Genomic DNA, 24,645 nt, shown 5'->3' with positions numbered 1-24,645 from the left:
TAAAAGGGGTCAAATGTCAGTGCACAAAGGGAAAAAAAAAAAACAACCACCCAGCCACTGACTAAGCCAAATGCTTTGAGTTTAATGTGCTTTCAGCAGCTAACATTCACATCCCAACTGTGGTTTGCCTTATGCTGATTTTCATTTCTGTGACCTGAGGGGGAGGGAACACGTGGGGCCACTTTCAGGTTTCCCTGAGATCTCTGCCTCCTGCTGAAAGCAGGGCTGCAGGTTGGGCCCCTTGTAGTTGCAGTGTTCACATGGGGAACACAAAACTGAGACTGTTGCAATAAAAGTAGTGCATAAGATTAGGGTGAACTGAAAATCTGAAGCTATTTTTATAGTTACAAAATTGACTGAGTAGATTTTGTATGAACAGGCAGGATGTGTTACACTTCTCTTTGGATCTCCAGAAGAGTTAGCTAAAAAAGTTAGATCAGAAAGGCTGAAGAGGGAACTGTAGTTTGCGAACTTTTTTGGGTACTCTTGGTTGCACTCTAGAGGGGAACATGTTACTGCAATATTTACATAGACAGACAGTGTTCTGCATTACAATCAGAAAGAAAAAATCACAAGCACATGCATGCATATTGCTACTCCACAGAGCTCAGCAAAGCTTTCACTAAACATTTTCGATGATTAAATTAAAACACTGTGCTCATATATAAGATTTTCCTTCAGAGAGAGTCAAGAAGTGAAATAGGTGAATGTCTTATCTTTCTGGTGTAATAATTAACAAATGAGTCTAGCTGTGGGTTTGTTTTTCAGTTGCAGAAGATAGTTTTTCCTGTCTTATGGAAAAAGGTACAAGCTCTGAGTCTGTGTTGAATGAAACACTTCTTCCTCTCTTAGTAAAAATGCTTTTAAAAGCAGACAGTTAATGAGGAAGACACACTTATCTGTATCAGCTTCTCTGCAGTGAATGTTGTTTAACTGCATTTCTGGTAAACATATGCTGCAAAAACTATACCATCAAATACAGCTCATCCAGAATAGGAAAGGCTTGTTACATACCGAGTGACTACATTGCACTTTGTTTGTGTCACACATTTTCCTGTCTGCCCGTGTAATAATAGACTTTGTTGACTAGATTGAAATATGGGAATGTGGGGAGAAGGGGAAGGTTGTGTTGTTACCTCATTTGGAAAGCTGATAAGAGTAATTACACAACCCATCTCTCATCTTCTCATCTTTCCTTAACATGTGGCTTCAATATCTTGCAGGATAATAACTTCAGACTGAGCCAGCAACTGGTCCTATCAAAATATCTGAGAGTTATACAGTTATTTTGAGTTGGACTGGGTAAAAGATGGAGCTGGGGCAAACAGTATAACACACAGGTTACACAACTTGTTGGGACAAAGTTCTGAATGACTTGCAACAAAGTGCATTATAAAGTAAGGGAGGAGACAGGGTTTTGCTTACCCAAACTTCCTTCAGAAGTGATTTAAGCTGAAATGGCTGGTTTGGCACTGTAGTAGCATAAAAACACTCAAGAAACAGACATTGCATTGACAGAATCCACATTGCAGAAGTGGCGAAAATACCAACTATGTTGGTAGGATGCTCTAGGTAGTGGTAGTGATTTGGAACATCAATGACTTTTCATCAGCTTAGCTTCATTCTTGCCATGGGAAAGCCATGTATGCGTGAACAGAATTTTCACTTGTGATCATCAAAAAACAATGGCAAGAAGTGCTATGCTCAGGAAAGTCTTCTCACTGTATTATTTGAGATATTATCATTGATATCTCACTGAATACTACTTTTGCAGTTTCCAGGCCAGAAGGTTAGGTTGTTGAGGGACCTCCATCCTGGGAACATTCACTGCTGGGCACTGATATTGCTAACTAGTAATGCAAGCGGAACTTTTGACAGCCTTCGCAGAATTACAGTCCAGATTAAATATGCCTTAGAAGGGTGCAGAGAAGGTTGATAACAGAATAGGCCAAAAGTTTTCACAGTACAAGGTGGCTTTATTTTGTAGAGGAATCATAACTTCAGCTTCATTTTCAAATTGTACATAAAATTGCTGTGAGGTAAGATTATTATGTCTAAGGGAAGTGGTATGATATGTCTAAGAGAATTAGATCTGTGATTGTTATTGTTCTTAATGATAGGGATGAAAACAAGAAATTTAACCTTCAAATCCTGTCTGAAATTGTAGCCAGCTGTTGACTGTACAAATTTGGAGTTCAATTATCTGATTAGTATTCAAGTTTTAACTTCAAAAATTCCATGATGTTAATTTACAGACTAATTTCAGGAGTTTTCCTCCTAAACAGGAGCAAGAAGTAATATAGTAATTTTTTTACAGGCTTTAAGTGAAATACATTGCTTTTAACTGGTGCCTGGAGGACATAACCAGCCCTGAAAGGCTTTTAATGCAGTATTTTCAGTAGTGCTCATCACTGTCTAAACTGTATCTCTATATAAGTCATTAGAATCTTGTAAGTGATGTCAAGGGGAGTAATGCTAGATATTGAGTATTGTTGGAAACATCACCCTTGATTTTCTGTTTCTTTATGTTTCTTTGAAGAGAACACAAACAGAAGATGAAGCCAACAATTTTCAGTGTTTTAAATGGAAACAACCATTTTTTACATGTTTACTCCACTCTAGAATGAATTTAAGCATCTGAGAAACATACATGGATCCCCTCTGCACTTGCTCCACCCAGAAAACTGCTTTTCAGGCCCAGACTATTCATTTGCCAACAAAAGGGGAACATGGCTAACTGACCAGAATAAAATTGAAGTTAAGTTTGAAATATGAAATCTTCCACTGAAATCAGTGCCCAGACCCCTGATGATAGGCCCCAGGTTAGGATGCCAAGTATCACCATTAGCAGAAGTGGGAATTTCAGCAGCTAGTCTGGTAATTTGGTAGGCCAGTCTTATCCTACCCCTTAGGTACTTTACACTGCTTCTCTCTACATTTAAATACAGTACTTCTAGTGGGCAGAAAGCCACTTCTGTACATGTTCACGCCTGAACATACAGGGAAAATGATGTGGTGCAGCAAGTGCTGCTGCAAGTGCATGTCCCTGAGTCCCATGCTGCACCTGAGCCAAAAGGTTTCTCCCAGGTGACTCCCTATCTGGGGATGAACAAGTTCAATTGCCTTAATACAGGCACACACATGATGAAGAGAATATGCAGTGCTTTAGAGATGCTGACATCAGGATAGCTTGCACAGCAGACAGACACGTTGCTGTCAACAGCTAGTGCTGATCTGATCAATGAGATTACCCTCCCAAGCTACTCATCAAGCCAATGCTCCTGTCCCTTCAGGTCTGCTTCGCAGTTCACTGCTTTCTCCAGAGTTTTGCCAAAAAAGATCTAAATTAAGAAAATCCACCTTTTCAAAGCTTTTAACCCAGCATGGGGCAACTTCTTCACCAGTTCAGCTGCAGGTAAAGCAATGTGTCTGACACACTGCAGGCATTATCAGGCACTGTTGGCCGCAGGCATTTTTTCTTTTATTAAAAGTATGAAGACATCATCAATCGGGAGCTAAGCCTGCTTGGTCTAAAGAAGAGAAGACCGAGAGGGTTTATTATCATAATTTATGTTTATATTTATATGCATCATTAATGCCTATAAATATCTCAAAGGTGGGTGCCAAGAGGATGGTGCCAGACCCTTTTCATGGTGCCCAACAACAGGACAAGGAGCAATGGCCATAAACTAAAATACAGAGCACTAAAACAGGCTGCCCATGAGGGTCATGGAGTCTCCCTCTCTGAAGACAGTCAACCCCCCCCGGACATGTTCCTGTGTGACCTGCTCTACGTGGCCTTGCCTTGGCAGGGGGTTGGACTGGATGATCTCCAGAGGTCCCTTCCAACCCAAACCATTCTGTGATTCTGTTAATTCTGTGATTGCTAGTAACCTTCCCTTTCCTGTATGCAGGACTTTCAGAAAAGGTTCCTAGCCAAAAAGCTGGGCTGAAGATGCTGCAGTCTCTTACACTGACCCACCACAAGTTTCAACTTGAGGTGTTTGCATCTCATTAGTGACAGCAGATAGGGAACCAAGCTGTGATCCAGCTCCTGTTGAAAACTACACTGAGGACTAGCCTTTGATACTTTAAATACAAATTAATTTGGAGTCAGACAAAGTCTTTACAAGGATTTTTCACCAAAGATTGGCCCTTTTTTTCATGGCACCTGCTGCTTGCCTGGCCTCTGTCCTCACTGTGCATGGAGAGGGGCTTGTGCATGGAGAAGCAGCATGGATGCTGCTTCCAGCAGAATGTCTCCTAAGCTGACTGCAAACAGAGTGAAGCACATGGGATGGCACCGAGGCCTTGCAGGTTCAGCTTTAGTAACAGCCCCAATAATACCAGCTTTGCTCAGGTCATTTATGCAAATAAAGGGTAGGAAACAAGAGAAACTGATGTATAATGATACTGTAGTTATCTTTAAAAGAGGGGTAATTTACACACTGCACTTGAAGCAATGCTCAATACATTACCGTATTTCGAATTGAGGAGGCCCCTGCGTTTTCCTGTTCAGCCGATAAATCTGTAAACAGGCAAACCGAGGTTTCAGCAAGAACATTGCTGCGGCTATGTGACGTCTGTGATGAAGTTACGCAGCTGCTCTTAGTAAGCTGTTGCTGTTACATACATTTTATGTATCCAAAGTTGCCAGGAGAAAACAGTTAGCTTTTAAAAATAAAGTGTTTCAGTGGCAGCCATGCTGCCAGAACTGCTGCTCAATGTTAGCAGCAGGATTACCATTTGCCCTTATTATTACAGCTAAAAGCCTAGGACAGTCACGTTTAAACCAGTAGCTGTCAACAGGGCATATTTAGTTAAAATTTCAGTGTTTGACCACCCCTCTGCAGCTGCTGTTGCTTAAAATCCAAAACCATCGTGGTTTCTTGAAGCAAGCAGGTAGCTGCGCGGTGTCTGTGAGGGCCTGTGGTGTCAGCTCAGCAGGAGTGTGTATGATCCAGGGTCTGCAGGTGGGACATGGCAGTCCCCATCCCCTCCTACCTTGGTTATCACAGAGCTAGCAGTGTAGCATCATCGTGGGCTCTACTGCTGCCTGCCATGGTGCTGGCATCTGTCCCTATGCTATGTGCCTGCCGGTGGCTGTGTCACCCTCAGAAGGACACATGATGCCACTAAATCTATGTAACACAAAACTGGAGAGATGAATTAAGCACAAACATAAACAGCCCTGTTTTATAGGAGCACGTGAGTGGGGTGGACACGTGGTTACTGCCACAAGGACACTGGCTGTGTCCCTGTGTTTGTACAAGTCTGTATTACCACACCAGGATCAACAGAGGAGCAGGTGATGCGTAACTTCACAGGGCACTGCACGGTGCTGGACAAGCCAGGGATAAGCCCAAGTCCAGTTATATGGACTGTGGGCATCACTTTCTCACCAGAGCCCTGAGCTGCCCTTGCCATGGCACAAGGGCCATCTGAGTTTGGCCCTGTGTTGCTGTTAATCAAGGTGTGGTATTTCTGTGTAATAAAAGACCTGCCTCAGGTAATCAATCCACTCACAGTATGCTTTAGGTCAGTCACTTGCCAACACAGTAAGTTGCCCATTTAATATTCTGAGCTGTGATGTGCAAAAAGAGGTTAAAAAGAAGGTAATTAATGTTTAGGGTAAGGATTATTTACACCTGCCAGACTGGCAACAGGGAAGTTTTGTGAGCAAGAGAAAGTGAAATGTGAATGGTTTCAGTGAAATGTCTACATGTGAGAGTTCACTTGCATGAGGGAGAGGCCTTGGAGCAGAGATGCTGAACCGAGGGCTCACAAGTCTGGCTCCTGGTAAACTGGCAGATGCTAGGATCCGTCTGCTGTGCCATTGAACAATCAAGACTTCACTGTTTTCTGAGAAGAAAAGAAGCCATTCTTGTTCCAGTCCTGATAATGAGCCATTCAAAACTTGCTTGTCTCAGAGCACAACTTTTCTCATTAGCAATTAATATTTTTGTCTGTCTCTCTTCTATGAATCTTTGTTATCGAGATCAGGCATACCTTCCTCCTCATAGACCAGAAAGCAAGCACTTACATTTCACAAGACACTACAGCTTAAATTTTTGACTCTTCTAGCACTAATCACACTTGGTGGATGTATTGAAATCAGTCTGGCTTTATTAAGCCGCTAAACCCACAATATTAGTTCATGCCTTGTATACACCCACAACACACGGTAGCAAGTTTTCATGACCACTTTACCATGGACTAAGAGTATGCACAAAGTAGGGTCGAACACTCTGGAAACAAGTATTTTTGAAATTCTGGAGAGCGCTTACTTTTAGACATTACAAGGTTAGGCTATGTTGGCAACCTGTTTTGTAAGGCAATAGCAATAGGAGGAGAAGGCACTCACTCCAGATATGCCTACATTTTTTCTCATCAAGGTAGATGATATCTAAACTTTGTTAAAGTATTGATTGTGTCATGTGGCAATGAATGTTGTTAAAGTGTGTATTTAGCTACATCAAGTAGGACTACATGGGCTCTATAATCGTCTTAGGTGGTACATACATAAATCCAGCTCTATGGAGCTGCACGAAAAAAAAAAACAACTAAACACATTTGATCATGAATCTTGATTCACAGTAAATTACATATGGATTAATGTATTTTAGGTTCACAAAGAATTTTTAATTATTCACTGTCACAAATGGTGCATGGTAGTGTTTGCAGCAAAGGTGGCCATCAGCACTTAAGTACAACTTTCAGTACTAGAAATTGTCCTGCTGGTGCAATGCAAAGTGCTGGAGAACATGCCAGTTCCCGGATGGCCACGAAATTACAAGCTGGTTTCTGGTGGGCAGGGGAGGCTTTGCTCCATCTCTGCTTTCTCCACAGTCCTTTTGCTTATCTGTAGGTTTCTAGACTATAGCCCCAGTGACTGTCCTGTGCAGATAACAGAATACAGAGTCTTTTATTGTGTAAGCTGACCTAAAACTGATGGTAATGACTCATTTCTAAATTTACCCAAACCTGGGGCAATAAGTAATTCACTTGCCAACAGGCGGCCCCAGTAAAGGTAATGATTATTCCACAGTAAAGTGTTCAAGTGACAAGTTTGTTTTCATTCAGGGAAAGGTGAAGTTCCATTTTCAGGAATAAATTGTCAAGTGAAAAATGAAAATGTTTTTCTCTGCCTTATTATTTTTTTTAATTATGTCAAATAATCAAAAATTATAGTGTCTGACTATGACATGTTAAAAAAGGGGGAACATTTGAATCCGAGATATACATGTTTATCCATAACATTTTAAAGCAAGAAGCTGTCAAAACTGATGCAGTTACACAGAAGACCTGAATTCAAAGAAATTATATATTCTAAAGTATTGCCTGGGCATCAGCATCACTATTGCTGCTCTCCATCCTCTCTGCCCCTCCCTCTGCTCTCCATGTTTTTAAATTGAAATGGCTCAAAAGCATCAACATGTAACACTAATGGCCCAAACACACCTGCGGGATTATGCCCTGCCACAGACTGAGGCACAGATGTCTGGTTTCCCAGTGCCAAATGCATTTAGGAGCTGAACCAAGCTCTGTGGTGTTTGCCCTGGCTGCTGCAGAGGCATCTCTGGATACAGACCAGCACAATTCTGGGCAGCTCAGGAGCTTTACTGAAAAGAATCTGAGGTGCTAGTGTTTCTACGATTTAAATGGGGTTTTGTAGACCATAGAAATCAGGTGCTTAAATTTTTCACCCGTATTTCTGAGGACTTGGACCTACGGTACACTAGTAGTGTATACCAGTAGCATACTACTGTACACTAGTACATACATGGTGACCAGTGCACTGAAAGTGGTGAAACTGTTCTAACAAAGGGTTTGTATCAGAGTACTTGTGGCACAGGGAGAAACCTGCGTCATACTGAATGAGACTACATAGAACAAACAAATCTGGCTGAAGCTTTGTTCTTTTTTTTTTTTTTGAAAATAAGCCTGTCAAACCATTTCTTATAGTAGTTAGCAGAGTTTCCTACAGAGGCCACTGTTTTTTGACAGTTCCATCAAAAACTGGCCATGAATGCAAATCATGGCAAATAAATTGGTAGATGATGCAAAGGCTGATGGAATTGTGAAAAACAATGAGAAGGAGCCAGTGGTGTAGTACTCAGTAGGTGGGATCTACTGAAAAGGCAGTTGAAGTAGGGCTGAACACATAGCTGTGGCATTTAGGAGTAAGAAACACAAGACATGCCTGCCACGTGGGACATAACCCTAGCACGTGATGCTTCTGCAAAGGATTTGGAATTAGAATTGACAAAAAAACTTCGCACTTGCTAGTGAGAAGGTGTGGAGAAGCAGGCCTTGGCAATACAGAGACATGGGGAGAAGAAGGAAGGATGCTCTTCATCTCTGTATACGGCGAGGGTGGAAAGGCCTGAAACTCCAGAGAACTGCTGAAACTGCCACAAAAACAATTTCAGGTTAAAAAAAAATTACTTCTTGTGAAGGAATTCAGGAGTTCAGCCTCCAAGTTTTAGTAAAAAGACAGTGTTGCTTGATTGCAAAGCAAAAGCAGAGGTCTTGAAACAGTCTGTCAGAGAACGGTTTAACAAGCAGCCCTAGCTGGAAGCAAAAGCCAGACAAATTCTCATGAGAAATACATCATGCTTGCTTGTCTGAGGGAGTGATTGGCAAACAAGCCATAAAGGAAGTGGTGGGGTCTACAGCTCTTTGATCCCTTAAAACCAATGTTCTTCTGTAAGATACAATGTACTCAGATAGATGTTATAGGACTTGATGTGCAAATAACAATAAAATGTAATGGTCCGTTTCATATACTATCATTTGTATTAGATGGTCTGATGGATCTTTCCAGCTTTAAAAGTCAATGAATTAACTACTCTCGGAGTCCCAAAGTGTCTTATTTAACTGTGCTTAGAGAGGAAGTCCACTGTCTTGAAGTTGTGATCATTAGCATGGTCATCTCCTCCTCTACATCTGCATTTCCTGTTCTCTGCCTGTGTTCAAATACAGAATGAAGTTTCTGAAATTTGTCTTACTCTTGCTGGCTTGCAGGGCTGTGCTGGCTGCTTGCTCTAAAGCAAATTGCCTGTCTTAAGGGAATGGTTCTCATCATTTATGTGAAGTCCTGTTGTAACAGCAGAAGAAATAAACACATCAGACATTGTACTACAAGCAGCAGGCAACTCAGAGTCTTGCCAGATCATCCTTTGCATAAAAGAACAAGAACTGGTCCCCCTTGAAGATAAAGTTCATTTCTTTTTTCCTACTTGACAGTTACTGTGAAGGTCTAGAGGAGTGAGGGGTTGTTGTCAGATGGAAACTGGGCTTCTCATGCATTTGTCATCTTTCACTGTGGAGTGTGGCATCTGGCACTTGTGCTGTTGAGTAGATGGACTAAATGAGGAATGACTGACAGGGAGGAGAGGGCTCTGGATGTGGCAACCACTGGCTTCATGGCGGTATCGTGCCTTTCCCAATCCTGTGTCAGCTCCTTCCTACGCTTTCAAAGAGGAGACAAGCCTCCCTAGGGTCTTGAGGTTTTGAGGTGTTTAGTGGTATCCATTCATGCAACATCAGCCTCCTGAGGCAGCAGCTCTTGGTGCAGAGTTAGTATGGGCAGGTGATCATCAACCACTTTCCTCACGGTGCCCTTTATCTGGGAAGCATTTGTCCTGCAGTACCAATGCTCAGGCTGGTATGGTTTGTTCATCTGCTTTTCTGCAGCTTTACTCCCAGTTTGAAAAACAAACCTGCAGAACTACAAGAGGGGTGAGCTTCTGGTGGTAGCTAACAGCTTCTAACAAGTGTCCTCCTCTTTCTTTTGCTCAGGCTTTATCAGGCTGTGAATGAGTTTGACACCATGACCGCTGAGGACTCCACTGCAAGGATGAGCAATGATTCCTCCAACGTGGCTACTACAAAAGTCCCTGAAGGTGTTGCCGGTGCCCCCAATGAGGCCGCTCTGTTGGCCCTCATGGCACGCACTGGATATAGCATGATCCAGGAGAATGGGCAACGCAAGTATGGCGGCCCTCCTCCCGGCTGGGAGGGTCTACACCCTCCTCGCGGCTGTGAGGTCTTTGTGGGCAAAATCCCCCGTGATGTCTACGAAGATGAGCTCGTCCCCGTGTTCGAGTCTGTTGGCCGCATCTATGAAATGCGCCTGATGATGGACTTTGATGGGAAGAACCGTGGGTATGCGTTTGTGATGTACACACAGAAGCATGAGGCAAAGCGTGCTGTCAGGGAGCTGAACAACTATGAGATCCGCCCCGGCAGGCTGCTGGGGGTGTGCTGCAGTGTGGATAACTGCCGGCTCTTCATTGGAGGCATTCCCAAGATGAAGAAGAGAGAGGAGATCCTGGAAGAGATCGCCAAGGTGACAGAAGGCGTGCTGGATGTCATCGTGTATGCCAGCGCTGCAGACAAGATGAAGAACAGAGGCTTCGCCTTTGTGGAGTATGAGAGCCATCGAGCAGCAGCAATGGCCAGGAGGAAACTCATGCCAGGAAGAATCCAGCTGTGGGGGCACCAAATTGCCGTTGACTGGGCAGAACCAGAGATAGATGTGGATGAAGACGTCATGGAAACTGTTAAAATCCTCTATGTGAGGAATTTAATGATTGAGACCACAGAGGACACCATTAAAAAGGTCTTTGGGCAGTTTAACCCAGGCTGCGTAGAGCGAGTGAAAAAAATACGTGATTATGCCTTTGTGCACTTTACAACCAGGGAAGACGCCATTCATGCCATGAGCAACCTTAATGGTGTTGAACTGGAAGGCTCGTGTCTGGAGGTTACCTTGGCCAAGCCGGTAGACAAGGAACAATACACTCGGTACCAGAAAGCAGCAAAAGGAGGGGCAGCAACAACGCCTGAAGTAACTCAGCAACCTAATTATGTTTACTCTTGTGATCCATACACACTAGCATATTATGGATATCCATACAATGCTTTGATCGGGCCCAACAGAGATTACTTTGTGAAAGGTTAGTAAGCACAATTAGGGGATGAGATGGGCAGGTTTGATTTCAGGCTGGTGCAACCTACCCAAGGTCGCCTGAAACAAAGGACAGCTGGTGCTGTGCACCTTTTTCTTAAACACTCCTTTATAGGTCTTTTTGCCATATTTCTGTTCTGTCTCATTTTAATTTATGACAATACAGAGTGTATTTATCTATAAATAGTTGCCAATGTAGAGGCTAGTGTGAGTGGGCATCAAAAATATAGTTAAGAATGAGCTAATGGACCAAGCATGGGATGGGGAAGAGAGGGATCTGTTTTTTATGAGTGCTGTACAAAGTCTGAGCAAGTCCAAGGACTCCAGCTTCTGAGGCTTCCTTCCAAAGAGCTGGACCCTATGTATAAGAGATCATTTTTTTGCCTAGTCTTGGAGGTGTGGTTGCGGTGACCTGATCATCCAAAAGGAGCAATGTCAGGGAGAGCCTCAGTTGGAAGCTCTCCAGGTGTCATTTGCTCTCCACATTAAAGTGACAGTAGTGCTGTGTCCTCTATAAAGTCATTTGAGAACTACTAGCAGGAAGAATCATATGAGTGCCAAATAATTATTTGATTATGCATACTTTAATTAGTTATCAGTTACAGTCATTAAAAATTAACCAAAAATCAGTTATTCATTAAAAAAACCCTAGCAGCTATAACTGGAGTTATAATTACAATTATCTTGTACTTACACAAAATATAGTTTCCTGAAATTCAGTGTTTATTTCCGTATAACAAGCAGCCTAGCATGAATATATTCTTAAAGCACCCATATTAGCCAAGAGATATTTTTAACCCTAGCTGATCAAGAATTTCAGCTTCTTCTCTATTTCCAGATTTGCGCTTACAATGAACTACAAAGGAATTAGCTGACAGTCTAAATATTCAATTAGACTATCACAGACAGTGCATTACTACCACAGTGCCCAAAGCATGTGCATAGAGTCTCTAGGATAAATATAGGCATTTTTGGAGATGGGGTATAATCACATTACTAGTAAAATACCAAAAACAAGACTAGTAAAGATACAGGTAATGATGGGACAAAGTTGATTAAAGGCCAGGTACAACTTCGGGCCATCTCTGTAGGGTCCCATCACAGCCAGCTGGGTCTGGGTCTTCTCTGGGAGACAGCTGAGAGCAGAAGCTGCTCCTACTGCATAGAAATTACCCCAGAGGAGCCCTTCTCTCCGCTGAGCACATTATACCCATAACACCAGCCACAAGAGTTGCATTGGTATAAATAAGCAGTTAATGCATGGCCAGAAACATCAAAAGCAAAACTTGTGTAGGCTTACTGTGTGCTTCCAAGGCCAAACTCTTCTGTTTTTCTAAGCGAGGTCACTAAGACTCAGATCAAACTCAGATCAAATTCAGCAGCAGCATTTCTGAGCACATGCCTCCCAGACTCAGCCTGAGCCATTAGTGCTCACCACATGGCTGTTGCTCTCTGTTATTTACCATCCTTTTCTATGTTGTTATCATAAGCAGGCAGCATACGAGGCAGAGGGCGAGGTGCAGCTGGGAATAGAGCCCCTGGCCCCAGGGGCTCCTACCTGGGGGGATACTCCGCTGGCCGTGGCATCTACAGCAGGTACCACGAAGGCAAAGGAAAACAGCAAGAGAAAGGATACGAGCTGGCACCCAGCTTGGAGTTACCTGCAGTCAATCCGGTGGCCATCAAACCTGGTGCAGGTCAGTATGTGCAATGAGGGGAGGAAAGCAGAAGTTGTGGGTAAGACCCCACTCCAAGCCTTGTGCCAGGCATATGGGGACCCCTCCAGGGACAGCCCATGGCTGCAGCAGTGTGGACGGCCCCCGAGCCACAACTCAGTGTTCCCCTGTGGTAGATGCTTCCTGGCCCTCGCTGGGCTTTCTGAAACAAGAGGCACACAGTGGGACAGGGGACATGGACATCCAGGAGCTCTTCAGACCAAAGGAAAAATGACTGAAGCTGTGCCCACCACTCCTGTCCCTTTTGCACCTCCTTAGGAGGAAGCTGATGTTTTTCTCTGTCTGGTCATGTACATTAGAGCATGGTGACTAAGAGCAAACTTCCTCCCTTTTAATTTCTTCAAAACTAATTTCATCCTGGGAGAGTACCACCCCAAATTTCCAGCCAGGCCAGAGGTCTCTCCTGCTGAATTCCTATTTCTTTGGTACTACAAGGTTGGGAAGAGGACCAGGGGCTTCTCCATTGCAGGAAAGTCCGCAGCTGAGGCAAGCTTCTCCAACACCATCAGTGGCATGGGGAAGGAGCAATGCAGGGAGCCCTCAGGATTCAGTTTGCAGCAATGCAGCACCTACAAGAGGGCTCCCAGCTCTGCTGGGCTACAGGGAGATAGCCCAAGGGCTGGGGCAGCGACCACCCCCTTCTGCCTTATCCTCAGCTGAGAAAACAGTCCTTGCCCTTCCCAGGTGAACAGGATGAAGGACGGAGCCCTCCAATTCCTCAAGATCCTAACTGGAGAGGTTTCTATTTGTAAAAGAAGCCTGAGGAAGAAGGTTCTTGCAGGTGAGGGGGACAAGCTGTCTTGCACAAGTCCTCAGGTCTTCTCCCCATTCCTCTCCCCAGGTAAATTGTAAGTGCAGGACCTAAGCAGTACTTAATAGAGCTGCAGTGGTTTCCCAAAACATGATCCATACTGTCAGTGGAAACTACAGCTTGCATCTAATGAAGGCTGTGAAGAGTTCTTCATAACAGCTGGATGAGACAATGGCAGAAGAGGTCTAGAGAAAAAGGCTAATGAGATTAGAGCCACTTCCAAAGAAAGATCAGACTTCCTGAGAACACACTGCCCACTCACAATCAGAAAATATTACCACTATGTGTGTTTGTAAAGATACTTCAGGAATTCCAGGTATTACTAAAGGATGCTTGAAAAGTGGGCTTTGAAATACATGGCTATTAGTGGTGTCTGTAATTAATTCAACTGACAAAGAAAAGCCTGAAGCTCAAGCTCAGCTCTACATATTTCTACACATGTAGAGATGTACCAACTCTGCACAGCTTCCTGCCACTTAGAGCAAATGGTTAAAACACTCCTGAGAATTCGCCCCAATAACCCAGCTGCCTGTTATTGTTTTTCTGACAGAAGTTAACTGCAGAATGGAGCATGAGCTGTCTGCCTTTGCTTTGGTGAGAAATTATCCAGGTTATTTATATATTTTATTTAACCAGAAATTATCTGGTTATTTAATCCAGGAATTATCCAGGCAAGAAATTATCACCAAGTTGTTATCCTGGTGATAGAACTAGTTTGAGCTGACCAGGTGGACTTGGTGTAGAAGGAGAATTGGAAAAGGTCATGCGTGAATGTCTCTGCTTGACAAAACAGTGGTAGTCCACTTGCAGTAAAAACATCTCTGCCTGAAAGATCAGATCCCTTGTTGCAGTCCCCAGGATAGAAACGACCATTCTGCTTGCTGGGACCTGTCTTTCTCACAGGCAGAACTGCACACATCTGCATTGTAAAGTTTCATCCCAGTGAAAGAAACCTGTGTGCATATTTGGCTTCATTTCTGACTTACTGGCTGCACCTCCCATAGATACCAGCATCACCTCTTAGTCCACCATTGTCTCTGTTTTCCTTACTGCCGAAAGGCTCACAAGCTGAATGGTGAAGTGTGCATTATGAGGCAACGATGGAACAGTTGGGTTCATCATAGTTTGGGTTGGAAGGGACATTTAAAGATCATCTAGTCTAATCTTCCCATCATGGGCAAAGACATCTTTCACTAGACCAGGTTCCCCAGAGCCCCATCCAACCTGAACACTTCCAGGGATGGGGAATGCAGAAGATGGGATGCCTAGCTTCTCTGGGCAACCTGCTCCAGTGTCCCATCACCCTCATCATAGAGTATTCCTTCATTATGCCCAATCTAAATATGCCTTCTTGCAGTTTAAAACCACTACCCTTTGTCCTGTCCTAACAGGCCCTGATAACAAGTCCCTCCCCATCTTTCTCATGAGCCCCATTTAGGTACTGAAAGGCCACAATAATGCCTCCCCAGAGCCTTCTCTTCTCCAGGCTGAACAAGCCCAACTCTCTCAGCCTTTCCTCACAGGAGAGGTGTTCCAGCCCTCTGATCATTTCAGTGGCCCTCCTCTGGACCCATTCTGACAGGTCCATGTCTTTCCTGCACTGAGGAATCCACAGCTGGATGCAGTGCTCCAGGCGGTGTCTCATGAGAGTGGAGTAGAGAGGCAGGATCACCTCCTTCGCCCTGCTGGTCACGCTCCTTCTGGTGCAGCCCAGGATACAGTTGGCTTTCTGGGCTGCGAGCGCACACTGCTGGCTCATGTCCAATTATTGTGATTATTTGAAATGTTCAACAAAGCACATTTCTTCCCTAAGCACTGCCATGAAGTTCGATCTTGAGCCATGTACAAACTCACCATCTCTGAACACTGTTATTCTGACCCAGGCTTTTTTTCCTTTGCCTGAAAGACCATAGCTCTAATTATTTTCCCTTGTCCAATTTTGGCATGAGGGAGAATTCCCTAAAGAGCAATTTCTTTTGTGTGTTTGTCATTAAACAGGCTGATCCTGTAGCATCCTGGGTGGGATAAAAAGTATTTGGCCAAGTTAGTCCTAGGGAATGCATAATAGTAAATCAGATGATATTTCGCAGGGTTGATCAAAGGACAACATATAGACTGGACCAGTTGCTGTCTGCAGCATCTGCAGTACAAACTACACTTTTTTTTCCAGAGCACCTCTGCCTATGGCAGCTACATGTCCCTTGATCTCAACAACCGGAGCAGGGACCCCACCAGGACAGTACATGCTTCCACCTGCCCCTCTGCTCTTGGCCAGGGGGGAGGACAGCAGTGGTTGTCAGAAGGGACTGTCTAAATCCAGGTCACAGTTCCTAGTCCCTGGTAGGACTCTGGCCCTGGTACACTGTGCCAGCAGCATGGGCAGAAGTGCTTGGCAGAGCAGGCAACTTCGAGCCCATTGTTGTGCATCAGCCACAGAGCTCCCACCCATGCGGAGGGCAGAGGTGCTCCTGCAGTCCTGCCAGCACAGGGGCTACCTGCCCTGATGAGAGCAGCACAGGACCACTACTGGAGGGCTGGTGCAGCCAGAAAGCAGGGCACTTTGAGGTGAGATCCTGGAAACCCTCTCCCAGCATATCTGTCTGATGTGTTTCATCTCTCCTAGTGGCCATCCCTGCCATTGGTGCCCAGTACTCCATGTTTCAGGCCGCACCACCAGCGAAGATGATGGAAGATGGCAAAATCCACACTGTTGAGCACATCATCAACCCTATAGCTGTCCAGCAGGACCCGGCTAGTGCAGCAGCAGCAGCAGCAGCAGCAGCAGCAGCTGTAATACCGGCCGTCTCAACGCCTCCCCCCTTCCAGGTGAGTTCATCCCATCCTGCTTCCTATGCATCCTGCTCTGCATACCTAGGGTGGGGGAACAAACCTGAACTGCTCCCACTCAGGAGATATGTCAAGGATGTAACAGTGTGCAATGGCTCTGTTGCTCATCTGACATCTCTCTTTGGACAACCACTCTACCTCCTATGGGGGACCCAAATCTGGGAGGTAGGAAACAGCATCCCATGATGGAATAACTCTCACTCAACAGGGCATGAGCTGCCTACCCTCCTGTTATCACCTCCCCTTCTAGAGGGTTTGCAATTCAGGAGGTGCATATGGGCTATTGCAGCAATTTAAGCTCCTTTTTTGAGGTCTGACCCCAATACTTTCCCCCAGGGCCGCCCCATCACACCGGTGTATGCCATGGCTCCCAATGTACAGCGGATCCCCGCCGCTGGGATTTATGGGACAAGTTACGTGCCATTTGCAGCACCTGCTGCAGCAACAGCAACGATAGCCACGCTACAGAAGAACGCTGCTGCTGCCGCTGCCGCCGCTGCCTATGGTGGGTACACTGGATACCTCCCCCCAGCATTCCCAGCTGCGACCATCCAGGTCCCCATCCACGATGTCTACCAGACGTACTGAGACTGACAGCAGAGGAGGGTGGTGGAGAAACACACACTGAAGGAACACTTTACTATTTATGAAGAAAGAACCTTCTGCGAAAGAGGAAACACTTGGGCTTTGTGAAACTGAATGCAGAAAGTGAAGAATGTCATAGAAAAATATGTTTGGAATGTTTTCTATGCTTGAAGTTTTCACTAACTTTTTTAGGCTATTTTTAAAGTTTAACACGCCTGTATTCATACATTTCTAAAGGACCTCAATGCATCCAGCCTGCCGCTGACATGCGTTTAGAAGAGTCGTAGTGGGGTTGCATAGGGTCTTTTATTATTTTTTTTTTAGCAATTATATTTTCAATATATTTGTGGTATGAAGGTTATTTTTTAGTAACTTCTGCACTCCAGAGATGTCTATTTTGTAGTGCCTTTAATAATATATCAGCTATATATTAAAAAGCACACCTGAGCATCTAGGGAAAGTTTTAACAATATATTTTGAAGACTATATTCAATATTTAAAGAATATGTACCTTAGATTTTTTTTGTAAGAAAAAACAACAAGTCTCTTATTTAAAAAGTTATACTGGAAAGTGCAATTTGAAAAATGTACAAGACCTCCGCATTTTTGTGCTGGCATTAACACAAACTGCTCGCTCTTATTTCAAATCAGAAGTAACTAATATTGCCCATTTGAGAGAAAGAGGTAAAAAAAAGCCTCCTCATGCAAACCTCTTCACAGTGTGATTTGCAGGCTTGTGCTAAGTAAAGGAAAGGCTCTGAGCTTTCCTTAACAACTGGATTTTCTATTTATTGAAGCTACTCATGGTTGGCGCACATGCAGAAACAAGTAGCCACTATTTCATGCGAGGTGTCTTGACTTAGGTCTTCATCCAGTATAAAGCTTAGGCTGTCTTTCAATGCTTTATTTTATTCTTTGAAGTATATGTTGTAGTGACTGAGAATGTATGCTGCTGTTGCCAAGAGGATGTGCAGCATTACTTGCCCATCGCTCCATTGTGTTCCATGAGAAATTCCAGAGGTACTAGGGGTGGTAGTGATACTGGAATTAGTGAAACAGGGCTAGCCTCCCTCCCAGCCTCCTTTCCATGCTATATTCCTCTTCTCCACAACTGGAGTTGTACCTGCACATCAGGGGTGGGAGCAATTAGACCTGATGATTTCAAAACATAGAGCTTGTAAATATATTTTAATATACATTTTTAAAGTCATTTTATGTTGCAAATTTACATGGTATGTGGTTTGCCACAAAACAAAAGCCTTTTATTGCGATGTTATAAAAAAGTTTGGTTTATTAAGAAGTAAATATATTATTGCAGTGTTTTGTGGCCTGTTTAAAGGCTTTTATTTAGTAGTGCAGTGAATGTAAAATATAGTAAAATGGTAAAGAAATATCTTGCCCATTGTATGAAGTGCATCAGCCCTGCAGACACAGCTCTGGTGACACAAGGTGTGAAGCAGGGAGTGAGTAAACAATGTTCCTTTACCTTTTGTGGTGTAAGTACCAACCCAAGGGGGTTTGTATTTGGGTATATTTTGACAACTGAACCACTTTCAGACCACGTCCAGCTCAGTTAAGTGACCTTTTAACACACTTTTCTTCCTTGCCTCAAAATGGAGCGGTTGTTTTCTAGGTGCTCTTGCTCAGCCAAGCTGAGTTCTCCTCAATCCTGTTGACCCGTTAGTGAAAGCACTGTGAGGTTAACCATTAGGTTGGACTCTGCCCCTTCGCACCCCTTCCCAGGAGAATTTATTGTCTGTCCCTGTATTTCTGAAAGCACACCCATACCTTAGCCCTGAGGCCCTGCCTCTTAGTAGGGCAAGAGGAGGTGATTTGGGTAAAGCCCCAAGGGGGAAACCCCCAGCAGGGAGGTTGGTTCTGCCTCCTCCGGCCCTCTGACTAAAGCCATGGGTCCATGGGGTCTGTACAAACACCCAGTGGGTTGGGAAAAGGCAATCTAGTGGTTTGGGTGTCTGCCAGCCCCTTTCCAGCCCCATGCTACTGCTGACCCAGAGAGGGGGGATTAAGGGTGATGGCTTCCTTCCCACTCACTCATCCAACTTCCTGCTGGCAGGATGAGGGACCTGCTGCTCGCAGAGGTGTCAGAGAGAGAAACTAGCCAAAGAGGGCAAACCCTGAGGTGCCCCATGCCACAAGGTGCTGCCTGTGCCAAGGCAGAAGCAGGCAGGGCCCAGGAACACAGGCAGCCAGGTCACACTGAACCTCCCGCCTGTGCCTTTTACTCTTGCTTCTAAACCATTTCATGTACATTACTACTGAGGTAAGTCTGGTAACTTGAAATGTGAACATCTTTAGGTTAAGAACAAACTATTCAAAGAAAAAAAAACATAAAAAAAAACATAACTAGTGTGCCTTACTCTCAAAAGAGCTGATATTTTAGGTGTTTTATTGTATCTCTGTTCTCTGTACTGTCAGAAGCCTCTGAGTTTATTTAGTTCTTGCTCCATTTACGGTACGTTTCTAGAATGTAGTGAATAAAGCAGTCTTTAAAAATGGAGACTTTTATTTTATTGCAACTCCCTGCTGGCAAGTTAAGCCACTCTACCGAGGCTGTGCTCCCCTCCAAGCTGGGAAAAAGGTGTTTGAGGCAAGAGGGGACGCGGGGCACCACAGCCAGCATCCCCACTGGCTCCTGCAGAGAGGGGAGATGCACAAGAAACACTGTTCCACTGGCTCCCCCATCCCACGACCTGCAGGGGACGGTGACCTTCCCAGCAGGCATACTGGGCATCTCACCATTCTTTCAGCAGCCTCTGATCAGTTCAATTCTCTTTTCACATCCAGTCAGTGCCTGGATGTGGATGGTGCTGAAGCTGGCATTCCTCTGTGCTATCCACCCACCCAGCGCATAAAACCCTTGTAGCTCTGCTGTATGTCCTTGCTGCAGGACAGAAGGACTGGCATGTTGTTTTCGTCTCAGTTTGCTCCACCCTTCAAGCGTACAGAAAGCTAAGCTGCATCTCTTGGCAGTAGCTGCAGTCCTCCAGAACCCTGGCTGTCTGTTTCCTAGAAGTAAATCCACCCAGAGAAAATCTGCTGCGAATACCAAGTCTGGAGAGAAGAGCAGTGTGAGGGAGCACAGGTAAACTGAGGCAGAGCAGAGAGATCAGGCAGGTGCTGGCCACCGATGCAGGGACTAGCACTAGTGAATATCCAAAAGAGAAGGAGATCAGTGCAAATATTGTATGAGCTTCTACATCCCTTATAAGAAAGTGTCTGCAACTTCCTACGTCTAGCATAATTTCTCATGTTGCGATTAGGACAACGGACTTTATGCCAACATGGCTTGGGTTTCCCAAAGGACTCTAATCATGAGAGATTTCCCTAGCCCTTTTTTTTAGTGCAACGGAATGGAAAGAAAATACATTTTCAATTGTTTTTTTGGTAGGAATTGAGGGTAGGGATAGAGACTAATTTTACCTGTTTTCCCTGTATAAACATTGCAGGTTTGCTTTAGGAGTCTGTGTGTCCCAAAAATCATCTCCACTACCAGGCCAATCTGTCTTATTCAGGGAATGGATCATCAACATGACGCCAAAAACAGCCTTGAAAGAGATGTAACCCCATTAGGACTTCACCTGTCAAATAAATCATCAAGTCGCACAAGAAGACTAACTCCCCTGCAATTCATTGCTGACCTTTCCACTCACTTGAGGTCTGCCTGTGTCCACTTGGATGAGACAGAAACCATCAGCAAACCATGGCTCTTTACAGGTGTTCAGACATGAGACATGCCATTCACAAAAACAGCATTTTCCATTTGAGGTGAAGAACTGTGGCACACTGAAACTGTTTCTGGCTCTTTCCTCTTTCCCTTTATCCCAGCTACCCAAGATTAAAATGAAGCCATGCAGCTTTTTCTAGACACTTTACAAGGTAATTTCTTCATTTTCCAAGATGGCTGGTTTCTGACTTCAGTTGTGTAAGAAAGATCTTAATTAATGATTAACCCATCATAAGGTAGAAATATGCAAGTCATTCTCAGGATATTAACATAAACAATGCCAGAGAAACACAACTGTGCTTTCAAGATGACCTTGCTGCCTTGGGAATGTCAGGAGCTCTGCTGAGGCCTTGGGCACTGTGACAACTCAAAACGCTGCCAAGTCAATCCCATTCCCTTTCTGAAAGTCATGATGATCATCAGGAGCAGACATGCATTTCCCTGGCTGTTATGGACCTAAATCTCTAAAAATCAGCTTTAACTTCAGGAAACACCACCCATTAACACAACTATGATACAGCTACTATATAAACAGATGATTAACAAGAAATTCAAGTGGATTATCACCACTCTGATATTGTGTCACCTCATTTATATAACCACTAATGCTCAAAGTATATGCAAATGCATTTTTGATATATCTGAAGAGTTATATGCGATACCCCATGTATTTCTCTGGGGCTGGTGTTACACCCCTAATGTCTCTCCTCTGGTTGGGCCCTGAGCACCTACTGAGCTCTTTGCTCCCTGCATGCCTATCAGCCACAAAACTGGCACATCATGCTGACCTGTAAAATAAATAAATCCCAGATCTGCCTTGTAACAAGAGAAACTACCTCTACTCTGCATCTGAAAGTGAGCAAAGGCAGGTTTTATGCTCCAGTGTGTCAATTAAATGATTAATCACACTTGACTGAGTTTCAGGGCCAAGTCCTGCCTGGCAACAAAATGGTCGGAGGGGTGTTGCAGGGAGAAGCTGCAAGTGAGGGAATAAATAAAGGCAGTTTTGTGACATCAAGTCCTTCCCTCCTGACACAAAGGCAGGCTGTGCCGTGCAATGATGATTGTTCAAGATGCTAAACAGCAAAGAGACCATGGAAATATTTACAAGTTTGGTACTGTAGAAGTATTTCCATACCAAGTATTTCCTCTCAAGCTGATGAATTGGGTCAGATATTTTTTTCATCCAGCCAGAAGACCAGGACTGGGGTTCCCTGGTTTCCTAATCGAAGAGGACAGAAGCTCTGCCTCACATCGCTTGCTTGGGCAAAACTGTAGATCTTGCACGTGGGAGGTGAGAAGTCAAGGACCAAGTCTTCACCAGAAAACTGCATGGGGAAAAACGTTCTGGTGTGCTCACATTTGCCCCAGACATCCGTGTCTGCCCAGCATGGTGACAGATGTCACCATCTTAAACAGGCTAGGAGGGTCGATGCTCTGCCCCAGTGACAGGCCCTGAGGCTTTGCCTCCATCTGCCCAGGGCTCCCCATAACCACCTTTCCCTAGGGCATTTGGAGAGGCAAGACCACAAACTAGGGCTGTGGATTTGTGCCCACCCTGTGCAGGACTGTTCTGCACTTCTGTGTGCAGTGGGTTTGCAGGGTGCTCGTCACGCTGAAGGAAGCTGTATTGCTTTTCATTGTCCGCTTGCCCATAATTGTACTTTTACTTTGAAGCAAGGTATGCTTTTGTTCATTGTTCATTACACACACATGTAATTTTTGCCAGACAGGTTGCATTTTGAGCCTGGCCTTGTGCATTTTTACAGCGTCACCGAAGCTCAGTGTTAGCCTGTGACATGTGCATTGGTAGGAAGCAGGAAGCCACAGGTAAACCAGAAAATCTTCCTGAAGCATGAAAACACCCCTCTCCAAACAGCCTACACAAGCCACAGGACTGACCTCAAGCTAACCAGCAGAGAGAGAGATTCATCTAAATCGGGCAGAGGTAAACCAGCCTACACTTAGAGGAGTTCCTTTGTTCCACAGCTTTGAAGCAATAACTACAAAGAGCAATTCTCACTCCTGAAACAAACCTGTAGGATATGGATCAGGGTTTCTCGCAGTCACTCAACAGAGCATGCAATGACAAGGGACTACTTATTAAACTTGTTATTCATGCACTGGCTCTACAAGGGACATCCATAGTTTCTCTAGTCTTTGACTTTTCAGCTGCTATACCTCACAGGAAAGTCCATGTGGATAAGCTAAGGATTCCCTCAAGGCTTGGCTTTGCTCCAGGCAGACAGATCATTTGGCTCACCAGCCTTTGTGCAGGATGCAGAGGGGCTCATCCTAGTCAGCATCCGCAAGCTGTCATCCAAGCAGCACGGTGGAAGGCTCTTGTTGTCCTGCAGTCCTCCAAACAGCAATGGTGCAGCCGACAAGAGCTTGGCAGAGCACTCAGGAGGGCCCTGGCAGGCAGAATGCTGGGGAGCACCAGCACCTTATCAACATTCAGGTCACCGAGGATATATCCAAGCACGAAAATGCTGGGTAAGTTCTTGCTACCACCCAAAACATTGCAGTACACTCTTTCAAAAGAAAGACTGTGCATCCCTGTATCCACACTGTGGAGTGCTACTGTCTGAGAGGGCTGTGGCACACACCATGATCCCTGCAGACACACCAGCTCCTGTGGTGCGCTGACAATGCTTTTGGACACCCCCTGACCCCACGGTGCTGCATCAGGCCCTGGAGCACACCCAAGGTTCTCACGCTACAGATGAGCCCTAGGAAGCATGAGGTGAAGTACATCAGGCTTGGCATGAATGTCAAAAATGAGAGTTGGGGAAGGGCATTATGTCTGACTCAGACTTTCAGCCTGAGTCATGGGAGGTTTGATGATTTATTGGTGGAGATGTACCTGGAGAAAACACTGCAGGCATCATCCATACAGACTGGGAAATGGCAATGATGGGGTAGCATCCTGAGGCCCTGGCCTGTCAGAAATCTGGTCAGAGAGAACAGGCATCAGCCTGTGGCAAGGAAGAAGAGATTGGTTTGTGTCCCTGATTTGGACACGCACACACTGGCAACAACGACTTCAGCTGAGCAAGGTGTCAGCATGCCTTCAGCATTCACAAGCACTGCCACCGTCCAGAAGCTATGGAAAAGGACTCACTAGCTGCCAGGGCTCCTCCAGGCAGAGCTCGGAAGCAGTGAATTCTCAGGAGCTACTGCAAGCACGGCCAAGATGAGCTGGGCACACGTGAAAAACAGAAATCACAGAAATCTGCTGCAATTTGTATTTGGGGAATAAAAACCCAAGTCCTGTTCAGCACTGTGCTGTGTGAGTCCCAGATTTCTTTATACCCGTCAGCCGTCACTCGGAAGCCAAACACTGATCCAACTCACCAGCCTCCTCATTGCTCTGGTGGGCTTTTGCCAGGTTCAGCCACTTTACCTTTCCCTGAGCTCCCAGGCTATTTCCAAGGGGCACACTGATGTCCTAAAACCACAGGGAACTGCATTGCTACTTGCACTAGAGGTGACATACTGCACAAGGGCCTCCTTCCGAACTCACCCAGCATTAATTTCATTAGTGTGACTGAGATCCGTCCCCTGTCCCTGCAGCATGTGTGGGGGTTTGAGACTCTGTTTTAAGTGACTTTGTTCCACTTTTTGGTGTTTGCATGAGTTCTTCTCAACCCTTTTTGGGACTGGGACTAGGACAGCACTGAGGTTTTAAAGGATTAGATTAAAGAATAATAAATGCTGCTTTAATTTGATTTACAAAAATATCCACTCCCTGAGAAAGCAAACTTCCTTGTCTCTCTGTGGCATCTCTGTGAGCGACAAGAGGGCAGGGAGAATACGGAAATGTACAGCACTTGGCACTGGGTACACCTCAAACTCGTTTTTCAGCATTTTACAGCCAGCCCTGGCCATGTGACCTATGTGGAAAGATAAACTGAGACATTTAATCCCTTTTTTTTTCTTACCA

At 44.8% G+C, this 24,645-nt stretch overlaps 1 protein-coding gene across 8 annotated transcripts in view; it reads left to right on the top strand.

Moving 5' to 3' along the window:
• The window catches only part of RBM47 (RNA binding motif protein 47), an 81,732-nt gene extending 62,260 nt beyond the window's left edge, over positions 1 to 19,472 (top strand). For 7 of the 8 annotated variants that reach the window (XM_062642491.1, XM_062642488.1, XM_062642495.1 and 4 more), the window contains 4 exons: positions 9,805 to 10,964; positions 12,466 to 12,672; positions 16,146 to 16,348; positions 16,706 to 19,472. In XM_062642491.1, the coding sequence (XP_062498475.1) occupies positions 9,805 to 10,964; positions 12,466 to 12,672; positions 16,146 to 16,348; positions 16,706 to 16,957 (1,822 nt within the window). In that variant the 3' untranslated portion in view covers positions 16,958 to 19,472. The remainder of the gene's footprint in view (positions 1 to 9,804; positions 10,965 to 12,465; positions 12,673 to 16,145; positions 16,349 to 16,705) is intronic. The other variant, XM_062642489.1, reaches the window with a different exon arrangement.
• The last annotated feature ends 5,173 nt before the right edge of the window (positions 19,473 to 24,645 follow it).

The sequence above is a fragment of the Pezoporus occidentalis genome, unplaced genomic scaffold (assembly GCF_034315485.1).
Source record: "Pezoporus occidentalis ecotype Australia unplaced genomic scaffold, CSIRO_AGI_Poc_V1 ctg71, whole genome shotgun sequence".
Taxonomy (NCBI): Eukaryota; Metazoa; Chordata; class Aves; order Psittaciformes; family Psittacidae; genus Pezoporus; species Pezoporus occidentalis.
Note: the sequence above shows the minus strand (reverse complement) of the source record. Positions and strands in the feature narration are given on the sequence as shown.